Source organism: Archocentrus centrarchus, chromosome 19 (genome assembly GCF_007364275.1).
Source record: "Archocentrus centrarchus isolate MPI-CPG fArcCen1 chromosome 19, fArcCen1, whole genome shotgun sequence".
NCBI lineage: Eukaryota > Metazoa > Chordata > Actinopteri > Cichliformes > Cichlidae > Archocentrus > Archocentrus centrarchus.
In genome coordinates this window covers 2,300,108-2,324,518 of record NC_044364.1, presented here as the reverse complement: position 1 = coordinate 2,324,518, position 24,411 = coordinate 2,300,108, and the positions used below count along the sequence as shown (strand labels likewise).

General features: G+C 42.9%; 2 protein-coding genes across 2 annotated transcripts in view; both read right to left on the bottom strand.

The window, feature by feature from the left end:
* Nucleotides 1-2,340: 2,340 nt before the first annotated feature.
* Nucleotides 2,341-5,374, bottom strand: wfikkn2b (WAP, follistatin/kazal, immunoglobulin, kunitz and netrin domain containing 2b). The gene is made up of 2 exons (XM_030755388.1): nucleotides 4,911-5,374; nucleotides 2,341-4,454 (listed from the first exon to the last, which is right to left on the bottom strand). Exons 1-2 carry the CDS (start codon nucleotides 5,094-5,096, stop codon nucleotides 2,910-2,912), a joined length of 1,731 nt encoding a protein of 576 aa, XP_030611248.1. The 5' UTR covers nucleotides 5,097-5,374; the 3' UTR covers nucleotides 2,341-2,909.
* Nucleotides 5,375-10,668: 5,294 nt separating this feature from the next.
* abcc3 (ATP-binding cassette, sub-family C (CFTR/MRP), member 3) overlaps nucleotides 10,669-24,411 on the bottom strand; it is a 48,740-nt gene continuing 34,997 nt past the window's right edge. Inside the window, 15 exon segments of the mRNA XM_030754814.1 lie at nucleotides 10,669-11,376; nucleotides 11,872-12,066; nucleotides 12,156-12,322; nucleotides 12,966-13,124; nucleotides 13,209-13,355; nucleotides 13,957-14,058; nucleotides 15,408-15,534; nucleotides 16,346-16,545; nucleotides 21,382-21,692; nucleotides 22,246-22,300; nucleotides 22,303-22,343; nucleotides 22,346-22,455; nucleotides 22,832-22,990; nucleotides 23,253-23,361; nucleotides 23,461-23,644. Coding sequence (XP_030610674.1) covers nucleotides 11,265-11,376; nucleotides 11,872-12,066; nucleotides 12,156-12,322; nucleotides 12,966-13,124; nucleotides 13,209-13,355; nucleotides 13,957-14,058; nucleotides 15,408-15,534; nucleotides 16,346-16,545; nucleotides 21,382-21,692; nucleotides 22,246-22,300; nucleotides 22,303-22,343; nucleotides 22,346-22,455; nucleotides 22,832-22,990; nucleotides 23,253-23,361; nucleotides 23,461-23,644 — 2,178 coding nt within the window. The 3' untranslated portion in view covers nucleotides 10,669-11,264.

Below are 24,411 nucleotides of genomic sequence, written 5' to 3'. Positions count from 1 at the left end.
GATCAGTAAGACCAGAAAAAATTACTGAATACATGCCAGTGCCTCAGCGATCTCTTAAACCACAGCCATTTTTAAACTTGGCTTTCAGTTTGATGTCAGCAACACTTTAACTGTTCACAGATACACAATACTTCATTTGGAGAGTTAAAACTGTGAGTCACTGGGTGAAAAGTGGTTCTGGCTGATAGCATCCCCTTACTTCCGGTGCCCCTTTCTCAGTACTCAAAGACTGAGCCACAGCTATGTTTAAGACATGATCACACAAAACTGCAATGTTACAGAACGAACTAAACCTACCAAAGTTTGAGCTTAAAGATGGATAAACTCAGAGAAATCTTATGACAGTTCCAGCTGTAGCCGGTGTCTCCAGGATGACAGACACAGACGAACGCAGTGTGAGACAAAACCAGTGCTGGCCACACTGTAACAGCTGTTAAACGTAATGAGTGCTCTGTGCAATCAGTTCTAGCATTTTTACTGCACAATCATTTAATTTTACATGAATGTTTTTTCTTTGAATGATAAACCTTTCGTGGATGCAAGTGGAGGAAATGAGCTTCCTCCAAAAGGTGGCCTCGCCCTTAGAGATGGGGTGAAGACTACAGTCACTTGGGCGGGGTAGTGCCAGTATACCCTGGTGATGTAATAAAAGATTACATCACCAATAAAGATTTAAATATTGCTAAACTCATCAAAAATTACTCAGAGTCTTCTTTAGTAACCTTTTTTCCATGTTCATACTTACATTGCGATGGCCCCTTGGCCTCTGTATGCACTTCCAGGTTTTTGTGGCTACTTGGATTAGGGGAGGAGCTTATTTAGAGTAGTGTTTGTCACCTGGGTTATTGCTCATTTGAAGGTATAAGAACCAGTAAGAGTGGGCTCATTCTATCTGAAATAAATACCAAGTGAAACTGGCTGAAACTTCAGTGAGTTCTAATGACTTTATTGTGAACAGAAACTCTGGCCTCCTTAAACACACATCAGGAGATACCGTATGGCTGTCTGGTAACAATATGGTGGTGGCATTCAAGCATGGTCTTTGTAGAGTACAGGAGTTAGGCAGCAGACAAAACCACCATGAGGGTTATGGGGGGGGGCATTTGTCTAGTTTCGGATCGATAATTCACACAAGATGTAGAGGTGTCACCCCATTCTCCCCCTTTACCCCCTTATGAACAGCTGTACTTGTGTATACTTGTGCACATGATGGAAGGCCCCAAACTCTGTAACCAAGGCATATTTTTTTAAAATTAATTAGTATATTATTACCAGCCATATTACCAGCCATATTATTTTATTTTATTTCTAAAACAGCATTCTGACTAATACTCGTATAACAGAAGAAGAAGAAACAGCCTTTATTGTCCCGCAAAGGGGGGAAATTGATGGAAATTAGCATGGGAAACCTCATGCTAGTTTACATTTAGTTGTTTGTCAAATTCTGGAGAATCTGCAAAAGCGTGCCAAAGATTAACCTCATCGTTAGATCAGCCATGTGAACGAAGCAGTCAGACCCGCAGAGCTCACGGTGTCCTCAGGAGCCGTCTATGATTCCACACATCACAAGTGCGATGGAAGTGAGGGATGCTAAAATGAATTAACAGCGTATCAAAGAGCAATAAAAGGTTGGCAAACTTTGTGTTTGTGTTGTTGATATGAACTTTGTTTATATCACTTTCTGATGGGATCCATGGTGCTGCAGATCTAATATTGTTCCGTGTCCAGAGACTCAACAGCTGCTGAAGTGCAGGTCTGATCTCCCGGGTGGTTTTGCCAGTAAAGGAACACCATACATGGGCTGATCTCTGCCTCCATCACCGCTCTGGATGGGAGAAACAGAATCTCATCTGGGAAGTAGAACACCCTCGTCGAAGCCCACCAAGGCCTGTTCCTAGTAACCCAGAGACGCCGGCTGGCACGGCATGAAACGCATAACTCTTGTATGGGAGTGGATCTGAGGTTTACGGCCTGGGATCCTTACCCAATTAGGCTGGACCATGGAGGCAAAGCAAAATAGGGTGAAGTTTTTACAATGCCACATGGGTGTTTGGAATGGATGGGTTCTGTTTGGAGGTTTGCAGGGATGGGGAGGGGGGCAGGGTGGGCTGGGGATATATATTCCCAAATCTCTTTTATCATAGTCTGTCAGTGGAGCCACACAGGTACAGTACACAGATTCCTGTCTGTCCTCCAACAGGTACAAAGGCACCAAAACTGAACTGAAAAGGTGATTTGGTTTCGCACTCAGCCTCCTATTAGGTTCATAAAGTAAACTCACTATGGCTGCCCTGCAATGACTCATAATTCAGTGTCACAGGCAATGAGCAGGGAGAAAAAGACGATCCCAAGTGTTTATTTTCTTTGCACATTACACATTATAAAAAAGTCCACTTGATTTCAGAGAGGATATGGGGTACACAACAAAGAAAAGCTTCCATGATAATAAATACCCAAGAAATAAGAGAAGGTACATATAAAATGAACAACTGCTTTGGAGAAAATGTGATAAATACAATATATTACAACTCATTCATTTGGATGAATCAAATCTATGCGATCATATGTAATTATCTGCACATGTGTTGGGGTAATACACAGAGTAAATGCTGGATATTAAAAGTGCCTGGGTGAAATACTTAGATTTCTACTTAGGTGGGAGAGGCTATGAGGGAGAACAGAGTAAGGACGTTCTCCTGTGTTCACATACATGGTATTTGAGTTAACAACTTTAATGGCTGCACATCAACAGCAACATAAAAAAGGCTCCATTGCAAAGTTACTACATAAAACATAAACAGTATCATAATTAAGAACTCCAGATGTAGCTAAAATGGTCTAAAGATCTCAACAGTACTGTGGCTACTGTTCAGAAGATAACAGCCTAACGTTATGCACAGAGACGAGCCCTACTGAGGGCCGTTGGTGATCGCTTTGAGAATGTCACATGTGTTCTTAGAGGCAACCTCTTTCAGTTTCCGTACCCGACGAGGGCTGGAAGCTCCCACGAAGCTCTCGGGCTGAAGGACGGCCATGCCATCGCTGACGTTGCCCATGATGATGACCTGGCCCTCCGCAGCAGCGCCTGTGATGTTGGGGCATGGGCAGTTCCAGTCCATGTTGATAAAAGTGACCTCAAGGGGCTCCTTGCCAAAGAAGCGGAGACCCATCTTCTCGTCTTTGAGGATCTCCTCCACAGTCACGAGGGCGTGGCCCGAGTCTTTCTCCTCTGTAAGTTCAGTCATGTGACCCAGGATCACAAAGTCGCTGCGGCAGAAGCTCGTCACCATCTTGCCTCTCGGCTTACAGGCCTTGCAGTGGTGGTTTTTGGGGTAGGGGCACATCTCCTCGCAGGCTTCTTTAGATTCAAAGTTGTTGTCATTTCCTTCACAACCTCCGTAAATGAAGGGCTGACACTGCTGCAGGGTGCTGCTGTAGGCCCACCGTGGCTCGTATGCCTTGCACGTGCCTTGCAGAGTGGGGAGCCCACAGGGGCCCGACAGCTCCGGACCGCAGCACTGCATGCATTCTTCATATGTCGGGAACACCTTCCTGGTCTGCTGGCTGTTGCTGTGGCAGTGCGTGAAGGAGAAGCAGTTGTTGGACTTGGACTCGTAGTACCAGCTGACTTTCTCCAGCTCACTCCCACAATCCTCTGTGCTATCACGGGGTTTCCGACACTCCTCGGGCTGGCAGCGGGTCTGGTTCTTGGGTTCAGTAGGTTTGAGGATCTCTGTGGGCAGCACAGTGAATGGGTGGTTGGCTTGCACTAAGCCAGACGGGTTCTGAGCCGTGCAGGTGTAGACACCTGAATCAAACAGCTGGGCATTGTAGATGACAAGCTGACCGATGTTTGTGACCACCATATTACCCCAAACATGATTTGGCCTCATGACCACCCTCTCTACCCCATCCGGCATTTGCTTCTCCCAGGTGATGTCAGGCCGGGGTCGACCAGTGACATCACACAGGAAACTTGCTGTGTCCCCGACATTCACAGTCTGGGGAGAGGGGGTGCTGATCAGTATAGGTGGCTGAGGCTCCGTGGGAGGTGGGATAGTCGCCTGAAGCGTAGCAGTGGTCGGACGAAGAGTGGTCGCCTGGGGCAGAGAAGGGCTCGTGTTGGGCCACGTCAGGTGAAAGCGGCACATGACGACAGTCAGAGTCATGCCCTTGGAGCACGCCTCTGCGTCCATGTAGCACTTGTTGTAGTAGGTCATGCCGTCGGAAGCGCAGGTGAAGTGTGGCTCCTTCTCACAGCGGTCCCGACATTTGCACACCGGCTGGCCGTCCCAGATGTCGCACTCGGACCCCTGCTGAATGCACATAAAACTGGCGCAGGTCGCTTCCTTTGGCATTCCCACGGGGCCCTTCTTCCCATCCACATAACGGGCTGCCACACAGCTTCGATTCCCGCACACATTTTGGCAACACTTCTCAAAGGACTCACACTCCTGCAAGAGGAGAAAAGGTGCTCTAAGTCCAAGAAGGAACAAAATTAAGCTTTACATGTGAGATTTAAATCGTTAAAAGCATCAAATGTAACTTAGATACCTAATGCAGCAGCAGCCTGAAAGATTTTGAGTTTGTAATGAATTGGAAATATTGTGTAAATAATACACATATTAGAATAAAGTAAATAACTGTCATTGTTCTTTTTGTATGTTTGTACAGCTCTGCTTACAGAGTCTCCATGCATTTGTATTTTGAGTTTAATGAATTTGCTAAAAAACTAAACCAGAGTTATAGATCAGTATGACTGTTGGCATCAGTAATATTATTTTTCATATTTTCTACTGTAATATCATTATCCTGATGTATTATCACATTAAAAATCTGATATACCCTATTAATAAGCTGTAAAACAAACGATGATAAACCTTCATTCCGGGTTACTGCAATGACATTACCTGATCAGATTCACACTCTCGTGTACAGGTGCTCATGGCGTCTACCCACAGGTTGGGGTTCATATCATTGGGGCAGATGCCCGCGTGCGTATAGGTGATGTGGGTCCAAACTCCGACCTGGAGCTCCATCCACACTGACACACACGTCAGGAACCAGATCCAGCGTGGAAGCAGCATCCACCACATCTCCGGAGCGGCGCGCAATTCAACAAGCGGTGGAGGTTGAAACAAAGTATTGTGTGTTTCTGGGATCCAGCTGTAAGTGAGTTCTACTTAAAATAAAAGCAGGTGTGCGTAAGAGTCAAAGCGCATCGCACGTGGACGAGTCTGCGAGTCCGTACGAGGTGTGTCAGCTGATAAATTCACTTCTCTATTTATACTACCATCCCGCAGCCATCGCCGCTAACAAGACGCGCCAAGTAACTCGCAAAATGACAGTTATGAGTTGCTCCCTTGATGCTGCACGAAGCTTTAAAAAAAAAAAAAACAAAAACCCTAAACTTTGGGTTGGGGCTGGCGGGGCACCTGCCTGTGAAAAGGATTGCTGGTAACCCCGTTTAACTCTTTGCGGTCCCCGCCGGCGCCAGGACGCACCGTGCGGTATGACGCACGGAGAGAAAAGTCTCAACAACCTAGTTTTTATTATTTTAACGATTACAAAAAACCGAGAAACACATGTTAGGACACATTCAGATAGTTTGAATTAAAGCTGGGTGTTCGACTTTTATACGTAATAAGAAGTGATGTACAGTGAAGTATACAAACCCCTGAGTTTTATTTATTTATATATATGTGGATAATTCATTTTATTTTATTCTAATATAAAACTTATTTTCTTTCTTTTTTAAAATTAATTAAATTACTTAATATAAATAATAATTGTTTGTAAAACTCTGATCTCATTAAACAAAGGAAACTTGTGACCTGCAGTACTTTATGATCAGCAGTGATAAATGCAGCAAATTTTGTTCAGGTTTGACATGATAACCTGATTTTCAGCCTGAGATCAATAATGCTGTTACAACATACAACAATTTCTATTTTCCATGTAGCACAGTTTTCCATGTATGCAGTCCACATTCTTCAGTATACTGTTTACATCCTACACAGAGTGCCTTTGTACACAGGATTAGTTTGAATATATGGAAATGTACAGACTTGTTCTCAAATTCCAGAAAAGAGGGGAAAAAAATCCGTCTCAGGCTCTTGGCATCAGGATATTATTCTGATCAGAACAAAGCTTCATTGCAGCACTGAACCAGATTATCACCCAACACTTAAGCACTCAGTTCACTTTGGCTTCATATCCAGGACTTAAAATAGAAAACATGAGTCCAGCTTTCAATGTGCTCCTTAATAAGTCTGACTGGTAAGCCAGCAGGGGTGAGATGAGGACAGCGCAAACTTAAAAAAAAAAAAAAATTACTTTGAAGGTGGGCGTGAGAGTTGGCGTGGTGTTTAATGAATGAAGTTGTTATTATGATTTCTTCATTCCTCTCCTGTGTAAACTACTTCGACTGGTTTCCTCCACAGTTCAGCTGAGGACAGGGCAGCTATTAGACTGCCTTCCAGTGCAATAACAGTGGGCTCATGCTGTGTTTAAGCATGTGTGTGTGTGTGTGTAGGAGACTGCTTGTTGTTGATGCAGACGTGGTGATTTTTGTGCAAACGTTGTGTGTAAAGGGTTGTTTATCTGGAGCTCGCCGCGCTGCAGGTCTCGATTCTGTCGAAGGATTATTTTAGATCTGTTTCACTGCTAATGATGAACAGCTGCACAATTCACTATATCACCCACATTTATTGTTTACTGTATGTGTGTGTGTGTGTGGGGGGGCATACTGTACTTCTTGTTATCTGACATTCAGTGTGTGTGTGTGTGTGTGTGTGTGTGTGTGTGTGTGTGTGTGTGTGTTACGCTGATCGAAATACCCGTCAGTCCCCCGGGCTCAGCTCAGCACAGTCTGAATCTGTCATTTACAAATGAAATGTTTCATATGGAGGCAGGATTAACTGCTGTCAGACCCAATAAGGTCAGCTACGTCTCGGGGCTACAAATGATAGGCTTATTTTGTGGAATCAAAAAAAAAGAAAAGTCCCCAGCTGCCAGGAAAAGCACAAAATCATGAAATGGCATGCCCTCAGGTGAGAGGTTATTTGAGGATTTAAGCTTTGGTAAGAGTTTTTATTTTTTTTTGTTACTTAGACTATTAAACTCAACGCCTGTCAAAGCTGAAGAGACATAAGATCACCCTAGTATCTGAGTTTAGCACATTAATGAAGCTCAGCTGGCTGACATTAGACTTTTAAGCATTTTCTTTTATTCTGAATTGCACAAAAAAACATATTAAAAAAGACTTTAAAACCTTTAACATCCAAAATGAACTAAAAGAGAATGTGAAGAAACAATTATGTTGACTTTATTCCTGAACTTCTGCGTATGTGGTTGAAGAGATAAAAACTGAAGTGAAAATAGGGCTGAGCTGCACTTTTTTAGTACCACTAGATGGCGCAGCAGGTCAAACAAGTAACCCGTTAACCCTTTAACACTGATCGTGTTTGCACAGGCGCATTTCGCATTACCGTAATTTCGCGGCGGTTTGTCCTTTCAGAAAAATTCGAATGGTTTCTGAAAGTAATTTCACTTGTTCTGTTGCAGGAAGTGTGCAGATCTGCTCCTTTGTCTGCCCCGAGTCCAACCTGAGACGTTCCAACACTATTCATGCTAGTGTTAGCTTAGCATTCCTACAGAATTCATGTTACTATCACACTTAGACTGCTTATTTAATAGCTACAAGAGTGAACATAGAGACATTAAGATTCACTAGGAGGTGACCGTCCATTCAAAATAACACACAAAAGAACGTAATGCTAGCTGACGTGTGCAGTTATATTCAAATTTCAAAGAGCTGCCACCTTGTGGAAAAGATTTGTATTACATTTTGCAGAAGTTTTTCACAGAAAGAACTTTTGGACATAGCATTTTTTCATTTTGTGGATATTGTTAATTGAAATAAGTGGATGGCATAGCACAAACTTCATTTTATGACTGTGCAGTTTGAATTTCGATGTAGGATATTTTACCTGGAACACCCCACAGGTCAGATTTCCAACTCACTCAATTGAACAAACCTCACGGATGTCAAACTTGCATTCTTTTAGATTTTTAACAGCTGAAGTTTGGTTAGGTTTAGGTTTAGATGGTGGTATGGCTACAATGACACAGTTTAAATAATGTTAACCACATCTCACCCGGTCTATAAGTATTACTGCTTATAGATCACATTTCCTTTCCCCAAAACGTGGAATTGCATTCCCAGCTTCTACCTGCCTAGGCTCAGTCAGATTGGGATTTGGGATAGCAGGCTGAGCCAGTACCTTGGCAACCACCATGCGGTATATTGTTGCAGTGGTGGGGTGCACTGTCCTGCTGGGGGAGACCTCGAGCATCAACAGTGCCAAAGTTTAGTATGTTTGGCCAGAAATGTTTAGGTGGATGCTACGTATATGTGCTGGTAGCACCCAGATGACCCGAGGCCCAACAAAACTTTGCATTGCCACAAGACTGTCAGTGCTAACTGCGTTACCCGTCAGTGGTTTTAATGTTGTGGCACCTCAGTTCTAGTCTGTCTGTTAAAAGCAGCTACCAGGCTTTAAATTCACTGTCAAATCTGACTGATGCCAGCTTTCTCAGTGATCTCCTGTTGTGTATTTCTTAGAATCAGAATCATTATTCTGAGTTTCTTGACATCTGTGGGTGGCCTAATACCAAAAGAACATCCCGATCAGCGTGTATTCACATATTGAGCAACACTCAGGCATCAACAGATAAAGCACAACCTTCTTGCTGTGTCACTGCTTTGCTGGTTCTCGCTCCTGCAGCGCAAACTGAGGGGGCAAGTTAGCAGACAGCCGGGGCCAAACCTCCCTGCCACTTGATACTGTACAGCTTTGCCCATAGGCACGCTGGCAGCACAGCTCTCATTGATGCAGGCCTATCAACATTTATCAGTTTTGGCATGTTGGAGACAAAGAAAGGTGTGTATCAGTAATTCGGAGAAACACTAAGAAATGTTAACTGCAGTGTTTCTGTATGCCGGGCAAGAGACATCTTGCTGTGAGGAATCTGAGGTGAACTTCACTTCTTTGCCCTGTCATGGTCTCTGTTTTTACTGGATTGGAATTCCTTTCTCTTAATCCCCTATCAGTTCTGAGAACAGCCAATTTCCAATGACATACGATACCCACTGAATCATTATACAAAACAGCACAAAAAGAAATAAACCCTCTCGATCCACAGTGAAGAGAACATCCACTCTTTAGCCTCATGTTTGCAGCAGCTTCCATCAGCGCTGTAGTAACACTGCAGTATTACACACAGGTTAAAGTAAAGAGGTTGGGGCAGCAGCCACTTTGATGGATTGCTGACTGAGTGTGAGCACCCTCTAGTGGATGACTGGAATAATTACACACTGTCTGAACAGCCAGCGCACCAAGATCACTTCTGTAACTAATCAATAACACAAACATACCTAACAAACTGCTCATATCCTGCACGGTTTCCTCTTTAATGGAAAAATAGGATTTGTGTGAAAACACATCCTCAAATAAAGTCAGTTTTTTCTAACTGTGCTGCGACGCAGTATAAATTACATTCATCCCTGAAACGGTGCTGTTTGGCTTTACTGAATAAAAAATGACATGTTGAAATGTCCAGATATGTAAATGATCTAATTTAGGACACTAATCTGGTCTGACAACAGGGCTACGCTGGAATAATTCATTAATCCCAACTTGAATAACACAGGGAATGTAAACCCCAACAACCCTAATGACATCATCAGGGGCCATTTTTAAGACTTAAGCTCCTCCAAAGCCACAAAACCAATTATACGACCGATTTCCCTTCTAATGTGATGTGTTTTTAGGCCTGTAGGGGAAATATTCTGGAAAAACATTTACAAGTCAGTGTAATCCACAGAACGTCTTTCACGTTTCACCTCATATTATTCCCTCCATCGCGCCTGCATCCCCTCGCTCCAGATGGATTGTTTCAGTGTTTGTAACTTTAACTGAAAAGGGAATTCTCTTGAAGGGAGCTGCACCTTTCTTTCCTTTGCTGACGGCAAACACGTGCCAGTGAAAAGAGCATTAACTACGCACTTTAACCCCTACGCTCTACTGGCATCATCATCACTGAAATTACTTGTATAGTGATGATTTGTGTTCTTCATCATTAACGAGAATAAACTGCAGCACAGGAGCTAATAACTGTGCTTCATGTCAACTGAAGGACTTCCTGTTGCTGTAGGACATGAAAAATAAAGGTGATCTTCCAGATCTTCAGTGCTGGCAGTATGTGAAGACTTGAAGGGGGGGGGGGGGGGGGGGGGGGGGGGGTAACACTGCAACTTTATAACCTGTTACATGCAGGAAAAAAAACTACAGCGTGCATTTAACTCCTTAACATTCACCAGGTTACTACGGAGCTGTTGGGTTCACATCTATCCCTCTATATGGAAGTTTCACCTATTTGGGACCCAAATGAAAAATATGAGAAAAACTCTTAAAGCCAAAGTACATGTAAGAGCTGATTTAAAAGGTAACAGCTGCAGTCTAACCCCCCACCCTGCCTCTAAAGGCCTCGCAGGCACTCAGAGGACAGTAGGCACTCACATCCCAGCTGTTTGTGAGGCTGAAACTCCACAACACCACCACCATCATTTAAAGACAGCACAGCAGTTTTGTTCTTCCTTTTTTTTTTTTTTATTTATATATAAAGGCATTTTCATATTTTGGTGGTACAGAATTCAAGTTTTTATAGATTTGGTTCACAGAAGAATCACATGTAACTGAGCAAACTTCCCTACATAAGACAATTCTTAAAAAGTAGCTTAAATAATGGTACAGTACAAAAATAAGTGAGTTTATCACAAAAATGTTTTTTTTTTCTTTTCTTATGAGAAAGGTACAGTGGCACATTATTCTTCTATATGAAATTATAAAAGTTCCTCCTTTGTTTTGTTTTGCAGCAGACAGCCAATCAGAAAATGATACATTCACTGGCTCTCTTTCTCCCACTGGCAGAAGGCACTAAAGAGCAGACTTGGATCAAATGGCATTTGCTGTTTATGTCCTGATGTGTTTGTGAAAAATGCTACGACTACTAGCAAGTGCTAAATGACCCAAGTCTGCAGAGGAGCTCAGGCGTCATTCAAATGTAGTTCAGTAAGGTTCTTGAAAATAGTAAGTGCACACACAGAGTGTTCTTCAGTTCCACTGCCAGGTTTAACAGACTGAAGTAAACCGAGCCGAATTCCCAGCCCTGCTTTGCAACGTCGGGACACAAAGGCAGCTCTACTGTGCCAGTCCTGCGTCTTTAGCCATGCCGTAGAAGATTCCTCTCTGAGATATCAGGTTTGTGGGAGTATCAAACTCAGCTATGCGTCCTTTGTCCAACACCAGAACTCTGTAAGAAGAGAGGGGAGGGGGGCCAGTCATGCACCAGGCTACACAAACAAGGCAAAATGACATTTTCTTCTATATCACACAGTTAAATTTAGCTTCATCTGAAAGACTATTCACCCTCACACTTTGATTTTGGCAGACAAGCTGTGTTACTACATCATCATCATCATGCCTCCTTACTGGTCACTTAAAGTGGTCCTATTCTGCTCATTTCTAGAGTAGCTTCAAAGTTAAAATATAAAACTTATTTAGCCCCTCAGCTCATCTTCTCTGAAACGAGCCGTTTTAGCCCCGTTCCCTTTGAGAACATCCTCCCTTTAAGACAGCGAGGGTTCTGATTGGCTGCCTCTTGCGCAAGATTTGAACAGCAGGTAGGCGGGGCTTCTGTGACATAACCATATTAAGGATATCCACGCTCTCTGAGCATTCTAACAGTAAATTATGATAGAAAAAAGAAAAAGCAGGTGGTGGATTTTCTCTTCAATAAGGCGCTCACCTTGTGTAATCCATTATTGTGTTGAGTCTGTGTGCAATGGTGAAGACAGTGCAGTCTTCAAACTGAGTCCTGATGGTGGATTGGATGAGGTCATCGGTCTCCAGGTCGATAGCAGCAGTAGCTTCATCCAGGATGAGGATCCGGGACTTCCTCAAGAGGGCTCGAGCTAAACACACTAGCTGCCTCTGGCCCACGCTGGAGACACAACAACATCATCAGGACGAGCCTGAAACAACATTTACAGACGAGCCTCGTTCACCGTGCTCCTCTGTCTCCGAACATACCTGAGGTTCTCTCCTCCCTCTGAACACTCCAGCTCCAGTTTTGCCGTCTGGTTTCTGACAAACTTGTGGAGGTGAGACAGTTCCAGGGCTTTCCACACCTCTTCATCGCTGTACCTCTCAAAAGGGTCCAGATTCATCCTCAGTGTCCCAGAGAAGAGCACAGGCTCCTGAGGGAGAGACAGACACACCCCTGATCAGAGCCCAGCGTCACCTGGGACAGGTGGGACCGCTACCACAACCCTGGTTTAACACTCGCCGTCAGCTGTGCTCTCACTCTAAAATTATTACACGCTACACAATGGCAGAGTGAACTGGGTGGGTGCAGGGTGGTGGTGGCTACCACTGCCAAGGCGCAGGGCACAGTAGTGCATTTTAATAGCTAGCTTTGGTTTAAAGCATCATGGAGCAGCAGCGAGAGCAGACAACAAATCAGTAACTACATTAGGAACTGAGTCCTCTACAGTCTCCACATCACTGCACCTGTACATGTGACTTCATGCAATTATTTTCCACAGACATCCTTTCAGATGTGTCCCCACTATTAGAAATAGTCCTAATATAGAGCCTGAGGTAGCGGTAGCAGATATGACACCCACTAATAATAACACAAAAACACAGACTTTGTTGTTGGGGAACAGCAGGTCAGCCTGGACCCGATACGTGGTAGAAAATGGATGGATGTGTGTTAGACTTTCTGTTTTATATTTAACTACTATAATATGTGGAAAAGCAAAGATCACAGCATTCCAAACAGACGGGAGCAGGGCTCCACCGAGTCCTTGGTTCAGGCAGACTTTGAGGGTTTTGTACCTGAGGAATGATGGTGAGTTTAGACCGCAGGTCGTGCAGGCCTAACTCAGATATCTTCACCTCGTCGATGGTGATCTCTCCTGCTGCAGCTTCCAGCAATCTGAAGAGGCAGAGTGTCATAGAGGACTTGCCAGCTCCTGTACGACCCACAATCCCAATCTGCACAGAAACAGAAGCTGTGACGAAAACCCCGCTGAGACGTTACTCTGCACGATAAATCACCTCAGCGTATCCTCTCCATACCTTCTCTCCTCCCTTGACGTTCAGCGTGATGTTCTTCAGGACGAGGTCCAGTCCCTCTCGGTACCGAACGCTGTAGTCGTGGAACTCCACGTTCCCCAGCATGGGCCACTCAGTTGGGGGCTTCTTGTCCTCCACCTCCCAGGGGGCCTGCAAACACAAACACAGCTTTTCTCAGTAACTTGTTAGCCTACTTGGCTTTGATTTATTTATCACTCTAAGACATCAGAGAGGTGGCTGCAGCGCAGGAGGCAGAGCTGATCATCTACTGATCGGACGGTTGGTGGTTCAAACCCTGGCCGCTCCAGTCTGCATGCCAAAGTATGAAGATACTGAACCCTGAGTTACACCCAGTGCACTCATTGGAGTGTTATATAAGAACTGGTCACCTCTGGAATGCACTGGATACACTAAACAAAGGCTTTCACTAACAGCTACACCAAATAACGCACAGAAGGGGCCCTTTCTGTGATGGCTGCTGAAAAAGCACACTGTGTACAGTGTACGTGCCCCCTAATGTAACAGAGGGGCCCTCGTTGGCAGCACGTAATCTGAGATTTCTGGAACTAGTTACAGTTTATAGGTCTTGTGTTGCAGAATTGAACAACAAGGCAGATTTTTTTTTTTAATGTGGCTAAATTCCTACATTTTAAGTGTAGCACAAAGCCGGCACTACTTTAAAAGCAAACACATGACGAGTCCCATCTTCAGAGGAACGTTAGAAAGGAGCAGAAAGGGACACGTGACCTACCTCTGTCTTGGTCTCAGAGTATTCCTTCACTCTCTCCACTGCTACTATGTTGTTCTCCAGCTCTGAAGTCATCCGCACCATCCAGTTCAGAGACATGGTCACCTATTAAAATAAGCATTTCAGAAATTTACAATGAGGGCTCCTGGCAAGGCAAGGAAAGCGTATTTGTACACCTTTCAAAAAGTGAAATGTTATTAAGACAAAAATACAAAGGATTAAATTCAGTGGATAAGTGGGTTCTTCTCGTGACAGAAGGTGCAGCGTGTAGCATGATTGCGAAGCAGCTCAGCTAAATACTAAAGAAGTGAAATTACAAAGTGAAGACATATCCACATATTGCATCATTCAGTAATATCTGTAAAATTTCCATTTACAAGAAACTTGGGATGCTGCGTAAAATAAAGAAAAACAGAAAGCAAGGATTTGTTTAAGCTGAGAAAGTTTGCACAGTGGCGCAGTGCCTCACAACAGGAAGGTCCTGGGTTTGAATCCCCCCCCCCCCCCCCGGGCCTCTCTGTGTGGAGTTTGCATGTTTCTGTGTGGGTTTCCTCCCACAGTCCCAAGACATGCAGTTACTGGGGTTAGGTTAATTGTCTCTCTGTGTTAGCCCTGAGACAGGCTGGCGACCTGTGCAGGTGTACCCTGCCTCTCGCCCTGTGACAGCTGGGATTGCAACCCTGAGAAGAGGATGGATTGATTTACTTTTAAAAAGAATTTGAATTTGATGACAGCAACACGTCTCAAAAAAAGTTGGGACGGGACCGCCTTTACCACTGTTAGCATCCTGTCTTCTTTTAACAGTCTGGAATCATCTAGTTTATGACATCTACAAATCCCTGTTTTTAATTCACAGCAGTTTACACAGCAGCCCAGATGTTAGGAATTGTACATTAAAAGCAAAAAGCTTTAACTAAATGTTTAAAGCAGCTAATGGGAAGAGATAAATGGCTGAGAGAGCTACAGTGATGGATTAGTGGTTAAAACAGTTAAAGGTAATGGACAGAGAGTTGAAACTGCTATAAAAATAATATCATAGATGAACAGTGATGATTGTAAGGTCAGGAGAGGTGTTAGAATATTTAGAAGTAAAGGATAAATGCCAGAAATAAATTACCAAGTAAGAGTGGCTGAAACAGCTCGAGTAGAACAATTTTTAAGATCTTTTGCAAAACAAGAAAGATGAGTTTTGATAAGGTTCAAAATGACAAATGGATAACAAGCATATTTCCACATTTTGGTACAATTATTGCTGTATTTTTATTTTACTATATTTTGCAGTTACATTTATCAGCGCTTTCAAAACCAAAACAATGGGCTAAAAGAGGATAAAATGCTAGTTTGATCCATAGCATAAAAAGACATACACACATATATACATATAAACACTATAAAGTGTCATTACTTAAATGATATATCTAGATCTTATTGCTGTAACTAGACTGTAGCAGTACCTGCAGAGCGTAGGACAACGACAGACCCACAAGGCCAGGGCTCAGACTGTCCTTTCCCGTCACCGCAAACAGAGCCGCAAACAACACGATGCAGTTTCCAATGAACTCAATTCGCACTCCGAGCCACCTGCAAGACAGCAGGGTCACAGGTGACCTTAAGGTCACCTGAGCAACTTGTACAAGAGTACAATTAGGATAATTTAGCACTCATGTTACAACAATGACTTTTTCTTTTGATTGCAGCTATTGATTACTGGGATTCAAAAAGTGCAGAGCCACTGATAGAGCCAGTGTTTTATGCTCTCTATCGTGGAGCAACTCTATACTAAGTACAGTGTACTTATTTATGTGTACACACAAAGTGCATTCAATGGTTAAGTGAATCCCTCTGTATTGAAATGTTAGACATTAGATAAGCCAAGCTAACTGGACGTAGCATATCATAAATGCTGTAAACAGGTGCAAACAACTTACTAAACTTTATCTAAACATGAAAAAATGTCAATATGAGCAACAAACGACTCAAACTAATTGTTGTTAGCTAACATGCTAGCTGTTGCCCCATGCTAAGCTAAGCCTACACATGAGTGACACCGACTTTCTCATCTTGTCACTTTTAGAAAAACAAAAATTCTGAATTTTAATCCATCAATTATTTTAATTGTGTTTTTTAAAATGTAAATTACAGGGCTGAACAGAAAATCTATGTAAGCTAACTTTCTTTCTGCATGATAATACTATGCCTTTAAGCACGACTACAAGAGTTTCATTGTATGACATTCCCATGATTATAAATGCAAAATATTAGCAAACAGGCATACAATCTGTATACAGAGAAACATTTAAACGTCTCATCCATGCCACCAGTGGCCGTGTACAGACGGAGTTTAACAGGACTGGAACACAGAGCTGCTTTTCTGCTTGAACAGGACACTTACCTGTTGGATACTATACCAGGGTAGTAACTCTTTTGGTTCTCATCCACTTTTGTATCACTCATCAGAACAAAGGCAGAGTGCCTGCCATATGCTCGGATTACACTACAGCCAGTGACGGTCTCAGAGAAATGGGAGTATATGGGAGAGCGGCTGACCGACTCCAGACGCTTTAGCTGCCGAGACGTGGCAACGTAAAATCTCTACAAGCGTTGAGGGGGGAGAAAAAACAGACAACGTTACAACACAACAAGGCTTTCCACGTGCTCAGATATGTGTAAACAAATATGATGCAGAGACAATCTTGCACGCTGACACACACACACACACACTCGCGCCCACACAGAGTAAATGAAGAAAGCCTATGTGAACAAAACAAGTGCAGATATTTGATGCTCAGGTTTAAAAACTCAGAACAGGTGATTTACATCTGTTTTGCTTTTAATTACATATATATCTGCATCCAAATCAAGTTTATAGTCAACTTTGATTTTTTTTAAAGTGTTAGAAGTTTAAAGCAATAGTTGTTTTTCTGAGAACTCAGTAGTTCTCGAGCACAGTAAGAGTAAAGCCACGTACAGCACAGAGACAAGGCATGCAAAGTGGACGCCATGACAAAGCTGCAGGAATAATATATGGTGTTAGTGTTCCAGCTGATTTTAGTCGTGAAGATGCAGTTAATATCACATACCGAGTACACAGAATCTTTGGGCGGTGACAACTTTAATCATTTTGGCTCTGTATGCCACAATAATACATCTGAAATAAAGGATGCAACACTTCTATACACAGTCCTCCATTGTCATGGTCTGAAATATAATTGGACAAGTAACCTAAAAGCTATTTCATGGACAGTTTGGTGCCATTTTATTATTATTTCTTAACTGGTTAAGCAAGGAAAGGTTAGAATATGGAATATATGTAGCTGCTGTACTTGTCAACCCATAACACGTGGCTAATGAGACCTCACTGCAAGTTAATCAGGCCACCCTTTGACTGCAAAATCCAAACAAATCCATCAAAAAATGAAGGTGTGCAAAAAAATACATCTACAGAAGACAACAACAACCAGCTAAGTGCAGAGCACTCTTTAGGCGGTAGGTACAGTCTACCGTTATCTGAGGAATCCCGAATCACGGTATCACAAAGCAAATATAGAGGGTTCACCACAAAGCACTCATCAGTCTCGACATTAAAAAGATCACATTAGACTTCCCAAATATTGGGCGCTGATTTAGCTCACAGGTTGAGCAGGCGCTGCAAGGCTGAATGCAGCGGCCAAAGGTTGAACTTTAACCCGAGGCCCTTTATGTCCTCCCCCCCCCCGCTTTCTTGTCTAATCCTCACCGCGCTATCGAGAAAAGTGCAGCAGAATGATGCATGTTATATTAATGATCTGCTTTTTCTGTTGTAATAAGAGAATCCTACTCAGCCTTTCTTCCGAGTGGTGTTCCCCAAGGATCACTTTTGGGTCCAGTTTTATTCTCTATCTATATGCTCCTGTTGGGTCAGATAAATGGTAAGTCTTACACTGATATTTTTCACAATTTTCAGTGTTATGTGGATGATATGCAGCTAATGTTCTGACACAAATATAATCTGAAATCTTAGTTTAACAGACAGCTGTAAAAGCTGAGAGCACCGACTTCAGTTACATCTTCAGTGGTTTATTTCAGATCTATTGTGGCATCATAGAAATTAGAAATTGTGAAACTTGCATCACTGTCCAATTACTTCTGGACCTGACCGTATTATGCTAAAGGTTTTCAAAATCCTATAATAAATATCCTGTTTTGAGTTTGCACCTGACAGAGTCATACAAAATATGTTAGTCTACCAGTTATGGATGAACTAAATGTCTGTACGCTTAACTGAAAGCCAAAGGGCTGACGCTGCAATTTCATTCCAGTGGTGGGATTAGATAAACCTGTGATTTAGTCACCTGAGATAACCCTGAGTAAACTGAACTGCATAGCTGTTACTCTGCCCCTTTAAACAGACATAATAGTAAACAAGAGTGTTGAGACAAGAACAAGCTAACATCTAAAACTGTACTTAAAACACTCCAGTCCACCTACTGTATTCTAACAAGCTTTAAAACTCAACATGAGAAAACACACAAATTACTGTTAAGCTTAAAACTCCTAAGAATCCAGAGGAATAATTATAAAATCAATAGCAATTTCTTTTGCAAGTATTAGTGTTGATTATACCTTCATTGGTAATAAAAAAGTAAATGAACATGCAGAGCTGAACACTATATAAACACAGAGCTGCTCGAGGTGAACACAGAGTTCGTTTGGCTCTGACACCAACAGCACTAAACAGATTAGAAAGAGCTGCTCTTCAGTTCACCTATGGGCAATTTAGAGTCACCAATTAACCCAACCACACTAACTGCATGTCTTTGGACTGTGGGGGGAACCCCCCCCCAGATCATCTATCAAATCACCCACAGAAATGTAGTTTATTCATTAACAGCTTTTTTCCTGACTGCAAGATTTCAGAAATTGATGAAGGCTGAGGCCAACATTTAGGGTGGTGAATAACCTGATAGCAGCATATTAGCCAATATTCTATATTATAATTAGCTACTAAATGAAAATATGACACTCGATTCCATGTGATGATCTACATTATAATCTACAAAAAGAAGTTTTTCCATTGGTCTCTGGTATATGTTGATATATATATCTGTGAGAGGACAATATCGGATGATAACTTCTGTCTTTTGAGCCGCCAGGTTCTAGATCAGGGGGTCTTGAACCTGCGGCTCCAGGGGCCACATGCAGCTCTTACACCTATCTCCATGGCTCCCTGTGGCTCTGACAAAAAAGTAGATCAATATGATAATGGAAGCAAATGATAGCTTTTTTTTAACATTTAGATTTTATTTATTATTACTCTGTTTTTTTATACACACAAATATATATATATATATATATATATATTATATATATTATATATATATATATATATATATATATATATATATATGCATGCACATGTTAACCTACATCTGTCACCTGCACTTTTTTTTTCCTGTTTTAGTTCTATTATAAACATAATAAATGCATCATAATCTGGCCTTGGTGTAATAAACTGCCACATAATCATACATAGCTGGCAGCAGAGTAGTCACATAATAAAATAAACTAAAGGCTTACACCTATTAATATAGTTTATAGGCTCATTTTATAGAGAGGCTGGGTCACCGTCATTTTAGTCCCATGTTTGTTTTGTTTTTTTGTCATCAAATCAACTTTAGGACTCACCTTACATTTTTTAACAGCGCCACAGAGGCCCATTAAAATGACTTTATAATTTCTATACTCCTGACAGAGCAATACATAACTATAAACTTATATAAAAAGGCCCAGTCATGCGATAATAATAATTACACTGTATGTTGTAAACCACCAGACCTCTATGATACATATTCTGGTCATACTGCCCAGCACTAACTGTAACAATGATTAATTAAGATTGCACATTAACTGCTACATTTTGTAAACCACTAAAACAGCCGAACAAAGAGGTGCTGCCAACTACACCCCCCCAGCCTACACAAACTACAGACCCGGCCGCAGCCGTCTGTGACTACATCAAACCACACAGCCACTAAATCTAGAACAGCAATGATCACTGCCTCAAACACATGCAACAATTTACCCAGACACACACACACACACACACACTCAACAGCACTTTCAGGCATGCATGTTATATTAATGAGTTAGCAGACTCATTTCCTATTTACCTGGACCCACCAATAGAACACCATTAACGGGGCTATGACTATGAGGAACATTGGGGTGAGGGCACAGCATATGAGCAGCACATTCAGTGTGTACCAGAAAGTGCGCATCCATATGTCAATATTGTCTGGGATCTGGGAGTCTATAGCATCCACATCTTTGCTGAAGCGGTTTAGTAACCGCCCAGTGGGGGTGCTCTCGAAGAAGGTCTGCGGAGCTCGCAGGACCCCCAGAAGCAAGCTGCGGTGTGTGAGCTTGGCTGCCTGCAGCATACTGTAGGCCCGGCACAGCAGGCAGTTAATCAACAGCAGCACACCTGTGAGACAGGAGAGGAGGGGATCAAGTGTGACAACACAATAACACCTGAGTTAAATGGATCAACAGCCATTGGTCTCAGTGTCCTGACACAGCAACTTCCACCGTGAGTGAAGGTTTCCCAGAGCCGCTTCTCACTTTAACAGTTTGTAAATGACATTTTATATATATATTTTTTTCTTGGTGCTTCTTTTTAGTGTGCATGGAGCTTATTGCTGCTTGAGTTAACAGTATTTTCCAGCGCTTGCTCCTAACAAACAGAAATTAGAGTAGAAAAGGAACTTGCATTGGGTAATGTGCCATCGGTACACGAGCCTGACGGCTGCTAAAAACGGGTCTCTGTGCGCATAAATGGTATTTCCATTAAAAGCATTAACTGATTTCCAATGTGGGAAAATGTGAGATAGGGCTGTCAATCCACCTGAGAGGGTGAGGTCACACTGGCCTCCAATTACAAGTTAATTCACTTGGTTTAACAGCGTCTCACCACTAGAGGGCAGTATAGATCACTAAAACGGATGGTTTCTTTCAAGTCCAGTTTCCCATTGAAGTCAGTTCAAGCATATTTTGTTCATGTTACAATGACAATGTTCATGTCTAGTGTGAGAGTGTACATTTTTGTGTGTGTGTGTGTGTGTGTGGTGTGGTGTGTGTGTGTGCACGTGCACACGTGAATCAAAGCAAAGCTGCAGGCAGACAGAGAGTGTTTTGGCTGTGGAGAGACAGCAAAGTGAATTTACAGTTAAAAGGGAAATAATTCCAGCGAGAGGTGCTCATTGTGGAGAGCATTGCAGGCTATGGAAGGAAACACGAGCCACACTTGAAAGTTACAAATGTTGCTGCGGCAGGACACGCATGCAGCATGCCACATGAGGAAGAGGAAGAGCCCCACAATTTCAAAGAAAAGAGGAACAGAGGACACATTTGGCACACGAGCCCCACTGCCACCCAACCCCACCCGAGTACCTGGACAAAGACGTATATGACAGCCAGGGGTATTATGACAACGGCAAAAATGGGCGTGCTGGAAACAATAACTATTATAGTGGAGAGAGAAACGAAGAAGGTGCCCAGGAACATGAGCACTGTGGACGGCAGAGCTTCGTCTATGACGTAGATGTCCTTGGAGAAGCGGTTGATGATGCGTCCTATAGGTGTGGTGTCAAAGAAAGACTGGGGTGTGTGGAATTTGTTGGTGAGCAGGTTAGCGTGCAGCTTCTTGGCTGCACCGATGTTCCCCATGGCTAATGTGAAGGAAGCAATCATGACCAGGATACCTGGGATTAGGTTAAACCACAGGAGCAGAAGAAAAACGATTAGGGAGAGGAAGGTTTCGTAGAATGAGAAGTAGTTGAGTTATAAATAGACCACGGACAGCTTCTGTCCTGAGTGTGAGGCAGTCAAGAGAGCAGCTCACTGAGAAAGGCAGTAAAAAAATGTCTCTCATACACAGCCAGTAAATAGGAACAACGCTCAATGATTAATACTCAATGAGCCCTAATTAATGAGACTGTAATCAGACAGAACCGTCCTTCGGCTCACAGAATCTCTCCACAGAGTTTAACGGTACAAAATGGGAACATTTCAACTGGCTGCAAAGCAAATCTGTTTGGATCATTTCAGTAAAACCTAAAGAAAAAGCTGTGAGGGTGGAAGTGGAAGCATGAAGTAGGCGTGTCAGAACCCCTGACATGGCAGCATTCATTTTATACAGTGCCAATCACAACAGTCACCTCCAGGTGCTTTTAAACCAAAAGGCAGTTTTACACCAGTTTATGCATCCAAACGAACGAGGTTTAAATCTGAAATGGTGACATCAGTGATTCTTACCTTGTGCAAACCCCAGTGCTGCGTACACCCCCACCCTCATCGGAACTTTTTTTCGATGGTGCTATTAGTCACGGCGTCGTTTGTCCACTCGCTGAGCAGATGTTTGTTCCGATGGCGGCGGCGCTCTGACAGCCGTACAGGAAGCAGATGACCACTGACAGCACCGGTCCAACTGCCCTGACGTACTCCAGGTACACCTTTCCTTTTACCTGGACAGGTGTGACAGTACAGTTACAGGGTTGACTCAGGCTTAATGGCCGCTACTGTATGTAGCTGGGATTTACAGTCTATGTGTCAACATGACAAAATGTGGTCCTGAAGTCACCTTTGCTCGCAGGAACTACCACAAAACTGCTTTAAAAGGAGGTTTTTCCCTTTTTCCTGTCCTATACATACTGCTACAGTGGTGCATGATCATATTAAAGATTCAAATATGTACAAAGTAATCACTTTGAGCCTAAAGCTTAGCCTCGGTCCAGCCTGTGTGGTAGAGAGCACTGAACACTCAAAGCTGATTGGTTGTGTGCTCAAAACTTAAAACTAACAATTAGATATTTCCAAAATTAGAAACATGATGCACTGACCGCGGCCTGTTTCTGCCGTTTCTGCCTGGATGAAGTTTCTCTCCATCTCACGCGGTTTCTTCTTCTCTTGCGACTCTGAATGTCTCCGCTGGCTGCAGCCATGTCTCCGTACGGATCGGGACCTGGAATTCTCTCCGTCTCCTGACATAATGCTCATCTGCCTGTAAAACGGACATGGGGCAATGAGCTCGCGCCACCCAGACAGTGGGAGCATGGGAGGAATGACAGCTGTATTTCTCTGGTGCTGATAATGAGTGATTACTCATTATTTACAGCAGTTATTCTTTTTTTTTGCCATCTGCTTTATGTCTTAATATGCTCATAGAATTCCTAAGAAAGTTCTGGATCTTTAATGTATGTATTCACAGCTGTGTCTTCTCTCATCCAGTCACTGCTCTCAGTCTTTTTAAATGTTTCCATTACCTCATAAAACTTCTCTTAGCTTCGTTGATCATCGGTTCACTGTCCACCATGTCTGTGTGGTTGCTGAGGGCGTCATCGGGGAACAATTCTTCATCTTCAATTAGCTCATCTGTGAGAGCATTGAGAAAAACTGGCATGAGACACTATTGAGCCATCGATCTTCTGCACGCTAATATGAGGCGATATGAAAGAAGAGGAAATGCTCTACCATTGGCCTCATCCTCCTCTGTAATATCCTCCAGGGCGTAGTTTCTGAGAAACTCCGCGAATGCTCCGTTCTGTTTGAGCAGATCCTGATAGGAGCCCATCTCTGACACCCGGCCATCCACCATCACCATTATATTATCCACCTGAGGCAGGAAGCTGATGCCATGTGTGACCAGGATGCGTGTCTGGAGTCAAACACCACAAAGAAACTTGTACTTTGATATCTAGCAAACCGACAGACGTGACCATTATATTTGCAGGAGAGGGCTCGTGAACCCTGTTTCATATTTCTGTTTAAACAGGAACTGAAACATTACTCGGTTTTTCACACAAGTCCTAAAATTAGAAACAGAAAACCTGTTAAACTAATGAAAATATCAGATTTGGTGATTTAATTACTGAGGAAAAAACATCCAGCATGTTTGTGAACCTGAGCTCTTTGTGATCTCTGTGCTACGTCAGTGACTGCTGAGTCCTGCACATCAGATTAGAGCAGTTTTAGACAAGCTTTGACTTCGGCATGTTTCCAGCTACTCCCTTCATCGATATTTACCGCATCACCAATAGGCCGAGGGAGGGTGTGTTTGCACCCCTACTAGCCCCCATTCCTTATGGCAGTGGTTCCCAAAGTCAAGACTCTGTTATTACTGTGGCCCCCCTGCAGTGCCTTCATGGCCCACCAGTGGGCTGCGGTCCACACTTTGGGAACCACTGCCTTAGGGGCTCGAGAACGTTTCATTTCATTTCAAGGTCAAAGGTCAAAGTTAACAAAAAAATTGAAAACATGCCTCTCATCACTGGCAAAATTTTAAATTCATATCTCAGTGAATTTTTCATCTATCGCAATTAAATTTGTCACTCGGGTAGATCAAATACTTTTTTGTTTTTAAATTAAAATGCTCACCATAATGCAACATGAACTACAAACCCTACACAAAAATCACATACACAT